This window comes from Enhydra lutris, unplaced genomic scaffold (assembly GCF_002288905.1).
Source record: "Enhydra lutris kenyoni isolate GAN:26980312 unplaced genomic scaffold, ASM228890v2 scaffoldscaffold9, whole genome shotgun sequence".
NCBI classification, from domain to species: Eukaryota; Metazoa; Chordata; class Mammalia; order Carnivora; family Mustelidae; genus Enhydra; species Enhydra lutris.
In genome coordinates, this window is record NW_019154093.1 from 35,057,056 (window position 1) to 35,069,099 (window position 12,044).

General features: G+C 34.1%; 1 protein-coding gene across 7 annotated transcripts in view; it reads left to right on the forward strand.

The window, feature by feature from the left end:
* The window catches only part of LOC111143441 (MIER1 transcriptional regulator), a 62,288-nt gene that overhangs the window by 7,400 nt on the left and 42,844 nt on the right, over positions 1 to 12,044 (forward strand). For 5 of the 7 annotated variants that reach the window (XM_022497184.1, XM_022497189.1, XM_022497186.1 and 2 more), the window contains one exon: positions 8,026 to 8,050. In XM_022497184.1, coding sequence (XP_022352892.1) covers positions 8,026 to 8,050 — 25 coding nt within the window. Of the gene's footprint in view, positions 1 to 8,022; positions 8,051 to 8,184; positions 8,222 to 12,044 lie in introns of those variants that run through there. The other 2 variants (XM_022497185.1, XM_022497190.1) reach the window with 2 other exon arrangements.

Genomic DNA, 12,044 nt, shown 5'->3' on the forward strand with positions numbered 1-12,044 from the left:
GAGCTTTATGTTCTGTAGTCATATTTTAAGGCAACCTATTAGAGAAGGAAAATAACTTAGTTTGCAAATACAGTAAGATTTAGGTTTAAGAAACTTCACCCATAAATTTAACTGTTCGCACACTGAACACTTAATATGTAAGTAGTAGTATATTAATATTGTTTCTTGTTTTAGAAGTTAAAGATGATTGCATTAATATAAGAGAGGAAAAGCAATATTTTTAGTCAGTAATCATTTACTAATATTTTCAAGGGTATGTTTTAGTTTTCTTAAAAATTGCATTACTTGGAGAATGGAACGCTCATGTTCATTCGGAACGCATGGATAGTTCAATTTCGAGAGGAAAAGACCTTAAAAAAAAAAAAAAAGAGAAAACCTGAGCTTTGTTTTCAGTGCATTTATTTAGGAACCTAAAATCTTAAAGAAAAAAAATTGTCCTTTATAACTCCAGTGGTTTTATTTTTAGTGAATTTGGAGGAAGAACGGGGGATCCTTCTTCATCTGTGTCCCACAAAAAAATCTAAAGCAAGTGAAAAAGTGAAAAGTAAAATTAATTTTATTTTTCTGATCTCAATATTTTAGTAATTAGGATGATTTTAGAGACTAGTCATTTTAAAAAATTAGGTGGGGAAATGCTTGGTGTATAGAGTTCTATTGTGGGAGCTCTCAGGAGATTTGTTTTTTATGATGCCAATATAAAGTATGTGGTAAAATAAATCAAATGTGCTCTTGTACTTTTGTTTAAGTAGACTTGAACATTGAAGCTAACTGGTGAAATAACAGAAAATGCAAAGCAACAATATACATTTATTTGATAAATCTGAGGGGAAAACAGGTTATTGAGGAAATAATGTCTCTGGAGAAAAATGTAGATATTATGTTTCTGGGTTTTTTTAATTGTCGTTATTTTTTACATAGGAGAATGACCCTGACCTTGTTTTTCCTGAGAAATGTTTAATTCCTGAATATAAATTAATTTAGATGTAAATAGAATATACAACTTTTTCATATTTGATCTGATCATCTTAGGCAGTAGGAAGTATGTATTTAATGGTTCCTCAAATTGTGATAACATTTAAAACATATTTAATGTGCCTAAAAGAAATGGTACGTACTCCCCTTCTTAATAGTTTTTGGTACTATTTCTCATTACTTATTATCCCTTTGAATTGTTTATCAACCTTCTAAAAGGAGGTTCTCCTAGTCACACTTAAAGGAAGGAAATTACAGGGTAGTTGCAGTTTTACAGCGGCAATAAGAAAGAAAGCTTAAGAGGAAGAAATCGTTGATCCTTTGGGTTTTGTAAGGAATGTGGTGTAGGGACCTTTGGGAATGAACAATTTGTCTGTTATTTCAAAATTTGTAAACACAGAAGGGACTTTTCTTTTCCAGGAAAAAAAAAAAGCCACAGCATAGTGCAAGACCTATCTTTTCACCTCTGCTGTATTGTTACATAAAGAGAAGAAAATTTAATGAACTTGCTTTTCTGTATTTTAAGTATTTAAAAATTTTCAGAAATGATATACATAATCTGTTTATTCACTATTGCATCTATTTGTTTATTTCTCTTGAAAACAGACTGCTTAGTGGTTTTTAGTGTATTTGAATTTAATTTTTTAAGGAAATAGGATCATCTTGACTGCTCTTCTTGATAGCGTTAATTTCAGTTGTAAGAAAAACTTGTTTCTCTGCAGTGAATTTAGGCCTTAAATAATTCTCTGTAGTGGTAATGAATTTTTTTAATATTTATACTTAAGTGTATTTAGGATTTATCCAGAGTAATCAAGAATACCAATGTATGAGAGTCTAATAAAGTTAATTCAGAAGGAGTGATAAAGTGCTTGGTAAGGTAGGAAAGGTTAGCTGGAGGAGATACAGAAGTGGATTACTTTTAGAGACTTTTTGTACAGAAGACTAATCAGTTTCTCAAATCAGAAATAAAACACTGCCATTGAAGCAAGAAACTTAATAGTAAAAGCAGAAAAGTAATCACATATATAGAAATTTCTTGCTTGAGTGTTAGCTTGAGTCCCTGTATATTTCAAAAGATTCACAAATCTTTTCAAAATTCATTGCAGTGATTAAACTTTTAAAGTACTGGTCATCACTGGGGACCCATTCTCTTTGACTTATTCTATGGCTTTTAGGAATGACTTAAAATTATGTTTGTGTAGATAGGAAATTCATAAACTAGTACCCTTCAGAAAGCTTTTTGCAAATAGAGACCATTTTTTTCCAAAAGTCCTAGATTTAAAAAAAAAAAAAATTAGAAGAGGCTGTTAAACATATCCCATCCCTTTAGCTAAGTATTCCTTAGTAGTAATATGTCTTTTGAGGAAATCATATTAAAAGTAAAGAACTTAGATCTCAGAGGAAATTGAACTAGAAGAAGTCTAATTCTTTCTATCTTAGGGAAAATGAAACTGAGCAGAGTTAATGCAGTTTGTCCTAGGTTGTGCATTTAGGCTGTGGTACAATTAAGAGTGGGGCCTAGACTTCAGAATTCCTAGTGTTTAATAATAGCAGTTCATCCTCTGAATTATTATTACTGTAGATAGTTTGCTAGTTTTACCACCAAGATTTTCTTAATCTTTTTTATGGCCCAGAATTCCTCAGGGGAAATAAGTGACTTCGTTTTATATGGAGGAAGAGAAATGGTGAGCACAGTTCCCCTGTCTTCTCCACCTAGAGAAGGGCCTCTAACTCCTTTCTGGTTTCTATCCCCGTAACTGAGAATCTTTGATTTAGTGTCTAAATTACTGAGTAAATGATGATAACAAAGAAATGGTGATGGAATTGGTTTGAGGGGAGAAATTAGTTCAGTTATATTCATTGAAAATAGCTTTTTATTGCCTGGACTATAGGAATCTAATGATTACTTCATGCTTTTACTACTTTATTTTTTTAAATAATGGTAATATTCTGGATTACCGTGTTCTAGAAAAATACAAAAGAGAAACATTTGAACAAATCTGAGGCATTGAATTTGTTACAGCTGTTAGCAACCTGAACTGCTAAGTCATATATATGGGTGAAGGTATAGAAGTTAACAATTTCATTTTTTAGTTTGATTTGCCTACTCATAACTTTGTGTAACTGTCTAGTGTTATGTTTTCCATCTCAGATATTTATGTATGCACCTAAAAGAAAACTAGGTTATTTTTCTAAATTACATACTTGTTTTAAAAAAAAGTGGCAAGTACTAAGTTTTCTTAAAAATCTAGAAGTAGAGGAAGAAAATGAAAATAGCTAATAATAACCAATAATTCCACAGGATAATCTCCACTGACTTTCTTTAAAAAACAAAACAGTAATGCTAACAAGTGGCTAGAAAATTCCAACAGTGTAGAAAGGTATAAAATGAAAAAAACAAAACAAAACAAAACAAAAAACAAAAACCAAACCCTTCACTCTCCTACCTGTTTCCTAGAGTAATTACTATTAACAGATTCTTGTATATACTTTTGGAGAAAAAAGTTTTCATGTGTATTCCAGTCCAGTTTACTCCCTCCTCTATACCTTTTTTTTCCCATTTCTAATATATGCATAAGTAAATATGTATATATGGTTTTTATATCTTTTTCTCATTCTGCACAGATTTTTGTCTCATTCTTTTTAGTGGATTAATGTGTTTAACTATTTGGAAGACTTGTATTTCATTTCTAACTAGTTAAATGATAGACATTAAAATTTTTTTCCAACCTTTTGCTATGAACCACTTTATGGTAATGACTTATAGATATATCTTGGTATGCTTTTTTAGGCATATCAGTAGGGTAGTTTTATATTAGCAAAATGATCACTAGAATGGTTAAACAAACTCGTTTTTCTACTGATAATGTGTGAGTGTATTTTATTTTTATTTATTTATTTATTTTTAAAGATTTTATTTATTTATTTGACAGAGAGATCACAAGTAGGCAGAGAGGCAGGCAGAGAGAGGGGGAAACAGGATCCCTGCTGAGCAGAGACCCTGAGGCGGGGCTCCATCCCAGAACCGTGAGATCACAACCCAAGCCCAAGGCAGAGGCCCAACCCACTGAGCCACCCAGGCGCCCTGTTTTTATTTTTTTAAAGATTTTATTCATTTATTTGAGAAAGAGTGGGGGAGAGCATGAGAAGGGAGTGGGTCAGAGGGAAAAGCAGATTCCCTGCTGAGCTGGGAGCCCAATGTGGAACTCAATCCTGGGACTCTAGGACCATGACCTGAGCCAAAGGCAGTTGCTTAACCAACTGAGCCACCCAGGCACCCAGTATGAGTCCATTTTAAATACATTTTAATCTCCAATGAAAAATCTTTACTACTTGCATTTTATAGTTTGTGCTTTTTCTAAAATAGATACTGTTACAAATGAATACCTGCTTAACACCTTTAGTTTTATTTTTCCCCTCCTTCCCCCTTTCAGTTTACTGTGTCATTAATGGTACTTGTTTCAGATTTTCCTGGAGAGTATTGTTAGAGATACCAGTTTCTTACAAGACATAAATAATAGTCTGACATGACAGATGACAACTTGCAGTCACATTTTAAATATGCTTTGAACAGATGAAAGCCATTTTAAAAAAAGAGAAATTAAGGGGGAGGAAGGAGAGAAAGGAGAGAGGTAAAGAGAAAACATTTTTAATATATTTGTTTCCTTGGAACATATGGAAGCATTCAGGTCCTAGATTTCAGTTCCACCTTCACCACCTACCATGGAAGCTTGATCAAGTCACTATCTCTCCTTGGGTTTGCTAATCTATAAAATAAGTAGGCAGAGCAGATGTTATTGCCAGGTATATAGTTATGATCAAGTAACTTACTCATTTGAAAAAATGTAGTACTGTATCATTGTAAGCTGGTTCTGCTCTTCTCTTAAATACCTAAATAAAAAGTGTTCTCATTTCATACTGAAATTTCCTGTATTATGATACTAAACTCTTATTTTGGAAAATAATTGTTTTGTCTGTTAGCTGGGCAAAGGTAATGTTTATAGTATAAACTGTTTTCAAATGCCAGGTTTCTAGAAGTTTTATTTTTAATTTAATTGAATAGAATTAACTTTCAAGAAACTAATCACTCTCATCCTCCCCAAACTGAAATAATGGAATTTTATTTTGCACATAGAATACTAAAATACATGTCTAGAGGCAAACAATCCCACTTCCCCTCCCCACCCTAATCTGGGTCTGCGTCAGTCAAACACAGTTCTTGAAACCTTCCAGTATTTCTGACGTAAAATGACTAATGCCATTTTTGAATAATGGGTGTTCCACTTTATGCCAGCTAAGCTTACAAATGCTACTGGTCCTGTAAACATTTGGTATCTTAATTACTGGAGAATATTTGGGATCTTTTTCAGAACTTATTAAAGTGATAGATAACTTTATCCATAAAACAACAGTCAGTATGGTACTGGCATTTAGTGCTGTTTGAGGCCTTTTACAAACTATAGACACCATTCAGCATCCAGTATCTTCATTATTGCCAATATCTGACATCTGTGAAAATGTGTCTTTTATTCTTCTATAGGGTAATATTTCTAATCAGGAACTCCTTTTTTATAAGACTGTTAAGTGGAATAATTATTAGAGTGCTTAAAAAAAAAACCTTGATGTCCAAAGAGCCATTTCTTTTAAACTCCTAATTTGAAAGAAATGCTGGTTTTTCTTGTTTCTGCCTTGTAAATCATTTTGAAAGTTTACTAAAAAGGAAAAACAGCACTCTGAGGCTACTTGTGGATGGCAAACCTGGGACCAGATGAAGATAGTCATCATTGCTGTAGCCTTGGGCAGAGATTGTTCTTAAACTTGGGAAATAAAGTATAATTGCATGACATAAAAGTGGATTAACACTTCAAAATATTGATTTGCTCTGTAATAATTTGTCTGGTGGTTAAATCCATTTTGAGCTGGAAATATGTAGCTCTGCCCAAAAGATGTTAAGCAACCTAGAAACCCTTTTTATAGTTACATTACTCTATCACCCTGCTCTCCAGCTTCCTATTGGAGGAATAGAATTAAAAAGTAGCACTGTTTGGACTCTATTATGGCAAAGTAACTTTTAAGTAAAGGTAGTGGTGTGACACTTGAAGATATATAATACTGAATACTGTTTTCTGTTAAAAGTAGTTGATGTTATAGTCCAGAATCATTTTAAGCATTAGAAGGAAAAAGAAATAGGACCCTTGGAAAAGTGTGCTTCAAAAGAATCTAAGTTATCATGTACAATCTAGAATGTCATACTTAGTAAAATACCATAATGTAGACACTTTTCAAAATGGAGTTTTAATATCTCATAAGAAATTTGTCTAAGATGCCTACTTTTGAAAAATTAGGCACTTTCCTCATTTTATTTTGTTTTTCTTGGCTCTCTGCCCCCTTAGCAGAAAGAGGGAAAATACTGATCTTCCTCGACTTGTGATGGGGTTATGTCCTGATAAGCCTGTCATAAGTTCCAAGTATCATTAAAGGGGTGCCTGGGTGGCTCAGTGGGTTAAGTCTCTGCCTTCAGCTCAGGTCATGATCCCATGGTTCTGGGATTGAGCCCGACATTGGGTTCTCTGCTCAGCGGGGAGGCTGCTTCCCCTGCTCTCTCTGCCTACCTCTCTGCCTGCTTGTGATCTCTCTCTCTGTCAAATAAATAAAATCTTTAAAAAAGAAAAAAAGTATTAAGTCAAAATTGATTTAATGTACCTAACCTACTGAATGAACATCTTAGCTTAGGCTAGCATATCTCAAACATGCTGAGAAAACTTACATTAGCCTACAATTGGGTAGAATCGTCTAACACAAAGCCTATTTTATAATAAAATGTTGAATATCTCATGTAATTTATTGAATACTAGACTGAAAGCAAACAACAGAAAGGTTGTGTGGGTACACAATGGTTATAAATGTATTGGTTGTTGTTTACCCTCGTAATCGCATGCCTGACTGGGAGCTGCAGCTTACTGCCAGTGCCCAGCATCACAAGGTAGTGTCATATCACATATTGCCAGCCCGGCAAAAGATCAAAATTTGAAGTTCAGTTTCTACTGAACGCGTATTGCTTTTGCCCTGCGGTAAAGTCGAAAAACCGTTAAGTTGAGCCATCAATGTTGGAAGCTATGTACTAGAATAACCCTACCTCTTTGCCAGTGCTTTTGGCCTTCCAGCATCTTTGACATTTAATGGGCACGAAGTAGCTCTGAATGAATAGGAAAGGTTTTAATTATGAGTGTATGTCACTTGAAGCATATTTAGTTTTTGTTATTTATAGAAGTGTGTTTGTAGATGATTTGTTTGTAAATTTAGATAAAATAGAGCCACGAATTGTCAAGTGGTGATACTACTAAAATAAGTTGCTAGCTACCAATTTTATCTTTAAATTTTCTGAATGCTTACAGTTAAATACATGAGGAGTAGAATGCTACAGTAGAAGCAGCGTTGTCATTGGGACTGTTTGTAATTTTTCCATCAGATAACCTCTCTAGACTTCAGCTTGAAGCTTACTAATTCTGTAATGATTTAAAAATATGTTGTCTGTGAGTAAAGTTAACCTAGTGTACTGTTCAGTGCTTAATAACATTTTACTTTTCCCTTTTGCTTTCTTAAAATATAACTTTTACTTAAAATAATGTCTTAAAAGTGTTTTGGCCTCCCTTCTCCCACACATTTTAAGCCAGAGACCAGTTTGATAGCAAACCTTGTGTATAATTTCCTCTGTCTTCAATGGAAAAAATATTTTAGAAAGTTCCAAGATCTCAAATCAGATCTCTTAAACTACGAATGTTATGAGACCCATATTTGCCTTCAAAATCTGAATCAATTCCTTATCGTCTTTGCTTCTAGATTCAGGAGTGTTTGAAATTTTTCTCTATGTTTAAATAAACATAATGTCAGAGAAAGGATTATATGGAAGGTTTTAATTTTTCTTGGACAATTCATACATTAAAACTTACTGTGGTTTTTGGTATCATGCTTGTCATTGAATAATTCTGTAAATTTTGTAAAGATCTACTACATAAAGATGATCATTTTTCTTCTTTTCTTCCCCTCCCCCAGCCATCTGTTGAGTCTTCAAGTCCAGGTAAGTATTTTCTATGTTTTCTGTAATCTCTATTTGACTAACATTTGTCCTATGAGTTATAAAAAGGCTTAGAAGAGTTAGACTATCATCTGACTTGCTTTTCTTCTGAATGCTTCTTTTCTCTGGGGAAAAAGAAATGGATGAAATATTTGACTGCCCATGAAAGTACAGGTGAGGCTGCTGTGAGTTCAACCTCGTGACTATTTGTGGGTTCATTTTTTTATGAATTACTATGTGTATTTCTTACAGGTTTTAATTGCTATTTGATTTCAAGTATATATAAAGTGTATTTTTTCAAAAGGAGTCACTACTTAGAAGTATTTACTTGTGGAGGAAAGTCAAAGTATTTGAGAAAAAAATTAATGCATTTAATGAGGGAGAAAGTAAAACAAGAACATTCAAAAATGAATATTTAAAGTTGTAAATTAAGGTTATGTTTAGATTCAAACCGTATAGTGTTGGAGTTTCGTGTTCTCTTACAAATATGGTACAGATTCACTTTTTCTTAACTTAGAGGTTGCAAACATGTGATACTTGAACCGTATCTGGGCCACAAATGTTTTTTGTGTGGCCAGTTGCAGTGATCTTAAAAATTAGGATGTGTTGGGGTGCCTGGGGTGGCTCAGTGGGTTAAGCCTCTGCCTTCAGCTCAGATCATGGTCTCAGGGTCCTGGGATTGAGCCCCGCATCGGGCTCTGTGTTCAGCAGGGAGCCTGCTTCCCCCTCTCTTTCTCCCTGCCTCTCTGCCTACTTGTGGTCTCTGTCTGCCAAATAAATAAATAAAATCTTTAAAAAAAAAATTAGGATGTTTTATATAAAATCAGTATTTAGGCTTCTCACAATTAGAGGTTCTGGCACTACTGAGTATAACATTCCTGTATATCAACAATTGGTTGGAACTAAAGAGCAGTCAGGAAAGAGTCCAGTCTTTGCCTCAGTGTGCAGGGACTTCAAGAGAGAGGACTGCCTTCTGTAATGGAGTACGTGAATTAAGGAACAGCTCAGTATAGCATAAGAGTCAGAAAGGGAGTTCTCTGAGACATGGTAATGTTTTATTTGAAAACATATTAAATATTTAGGTACGATGTGTTACTGAATTTTCCAGATTATTGAAGCAATCTTCCTATGTTGTAAGTTTTGGAAAGAATGTTTGTAAAAATGGTTAATATATGCCATTTTTAATGGTTTGGGGTCCTTTTCATGAACACAACTCACTGTACTCTGTGTAGTACAATGAATTAAGTAGGAGCTATTCTAGAATATCTCTAGATCCCTTCTAAATGACTAGTGTGCTCAATTGACTGTGAGTTTTGTCATATTTATTTCAACTACAGATGTCTTACTCTTTCTAATGTGCTTGGAAATAAAGTATACTAGGCTTTGTGACATTTCTGAAACTCAAGGATTTTTTTTTAACTTCCTAGTTTATAAATATGTTCTGGATGGTTGAGGTTGGAAGTAATCTGACCTCAGATAAATAGTAGATTATTGTATCCTTTTTAGGACATGGACTTGTTCCCAATTTTTTTTTTCTTTCAAACACAGATATCTTTTCATTGAAAAAATAGATTCTAGTTGTTTTTGTTAATGTTGTCATACCGCAAATAGACTTTTAGATATATATATTTTTAAAGATTTTATTTATTTGACAGAGGAAGAAAGAGGGATCACAGGTAGGCAGAGCAGCAGGGAGAGGGAGAAGCAGGCTCTCTGCTGAGCAGAGTCCAATGTTGGGGCTCAGTCCCAGGACCCTGCGATTGTGACCTGAGCTGAAGGCAGATGCTTAACTGACTGAGCCACCCAGTCCCCCCTAGATATTTTTTTATGGATTTTTGAGACATTCATCAGGTAATATATAGGCACAAAAAAAGTAATTACTTTAAAAGTGATATTAATAAATAGCTTTCTCATTTTTCCCTTGCATTTGAATCAGCTTAGGCTGAACTGGAATAGTGGAACTTGAAGAATACAACTATCATTGATGGCCTTTACTACTTGCTGAATGCTAGTTTGTTTGTTTGTTTGTTTTTTCACACTAAGGATTTTGAAGTACTGTTTATAATATCAGGCTTCTGCCCAGAGGGAATATATATTGCTCTTATAAGTAATACTGATTGTAGGTAATTAACAAAAGTTGGTGGGAAAAGAGTAGGAATAGAGGCTTCTGTGTAAAAAAAATTTTTGGTCCACTGGTAAAAGGCAGTGGCCTTTGTAACATCTGTACTTTGGAATTGATGGTACTAATAATAGTCACATGACCCAGGCTCAGTGGTTTGTCTGTAGACTTTACCAGTGTAAACCTGTGGAGGCACAATACAGGGTTTTACCTGGAAGACTAGTAACCATTAGAGGGGGTAAAGATTTAGGGAAGGGAAGGAAATAAAATGATTAAATAAGTGCACATGATATGTTATAAACAATTTATCTTTTGAATCTTTGAAAAGATATAAGGTACCTTTTAGTAATTTCATAGTAAGATGTAATTTTATGACCAAACTGATCTTTGCCTTAACTCTAAAGAAAAATATTTATTTACACAAAGCACCAGATTCCCTCCCTCTAATAATTTATTTAGGGATTTTTACCTCTAGGAAGACAGCCTAACAATATGTCTAATAATTAACAGAAAGGAATAGGATGGTTAATTGGTTTCAACAGGTAAAAAAAAGTCAGATAAAACCAAGAAGTCAGATTAAGGCAAGAAAAGAAGTGAAATTGAAAGTAGGAAGCAGTGTGGTGTATATGCAGAGAAAGAATTGGAGTGAGAAAGGGAAAAGGTCTACCCACCCTTTGGTATTTCATGTAGTGAGATGGTGAGGTGGCAAAACTTTAAATATAATTGGCTTTGCAAATGACAACAAAAAATGGGAGACTTTAGGTCAGTAATAGAATACTAATAACTTGATGCTGTGTATTCATGTGAGTTTTGTTTTGTTTTTTAGTTAGTGAAAATGCATAAGTAGTTAGGAATTAAGCATAATTAGATTTTTGCAGTATTTGCATTCATAGGAAATTGTATTATGATTAGGATAATAGTACATTCAGGGTGGTGGTGTGAGGTGGTTTTAGGATCTTCCTCCGTATAAAGGAGAAGAAAAATACAGCATCACTTGTAGGAATACATGATTATTGACTAAGCATCCTGGAAGATTGGTGGGTGAACTGAAAAGTTCTGGGAGTATTTTTCATTAAAAACTCAAGAAGGGATAATGTTTGGGACAAAACTGCAACTAAATTAGGGGTTCTCAAACTGCTCTCTTACAAAACTCTTGTGTCCAGTCCCTCAACCAGTACTAAGATGCCCTAATAAAATTATGCCTGGCTTTTCTTAATATGTAATATGAAATATATATATATATATATATATATATATATTTTTTTTTTTTTTTTTAAGGAATTTTTTCATCTTTTTTTTTTTTTGAAGATTTTATTTATTTCTTTGGACAGAGAGAGATCACAAGTAGACAGAGAGGCAGGCAGAGAGAGAGAGGGAAGCAGGCTCCCTGCTGAGCAGAGAGCCTGATGCGGGACTCGATCCCATGACCCTGGGATCATGACCCGAGCTGAAGGTGGCGGTTTAACCCACTGAGCCACCCAGGCGCCCCTATATTTTTATTTTTTAATAGATTTTTATTTATTTATTTGACAGAGAGAGACACAGTGAGAAAGGGAACACAAGCGAGCAGGGAGCCTGATGCGGGACTCGATCCCAGGATCCTGGGATCATGACCTGGGCGGAAGGCAGATGTTTAATGACCGAGCCACCTAGTTGCCCCTATATTTTTATTTTTAAGTAATTCTAAAACTTCGATAGTTTTTTTTTAACTCATTTGTGTTATAAGGTGGTACCTGATTTAGAAATTATGTATTTAGTTATTTTATATTTAATACCAATATTGTGTTCTTCAAAGAACAGAAAGAGTTCTGAGTGTTTCACCACCTGAGTTGGCTTGCAGTTCACACATCTTAGTAAAAATAGGTTCTCTTCAAGGCC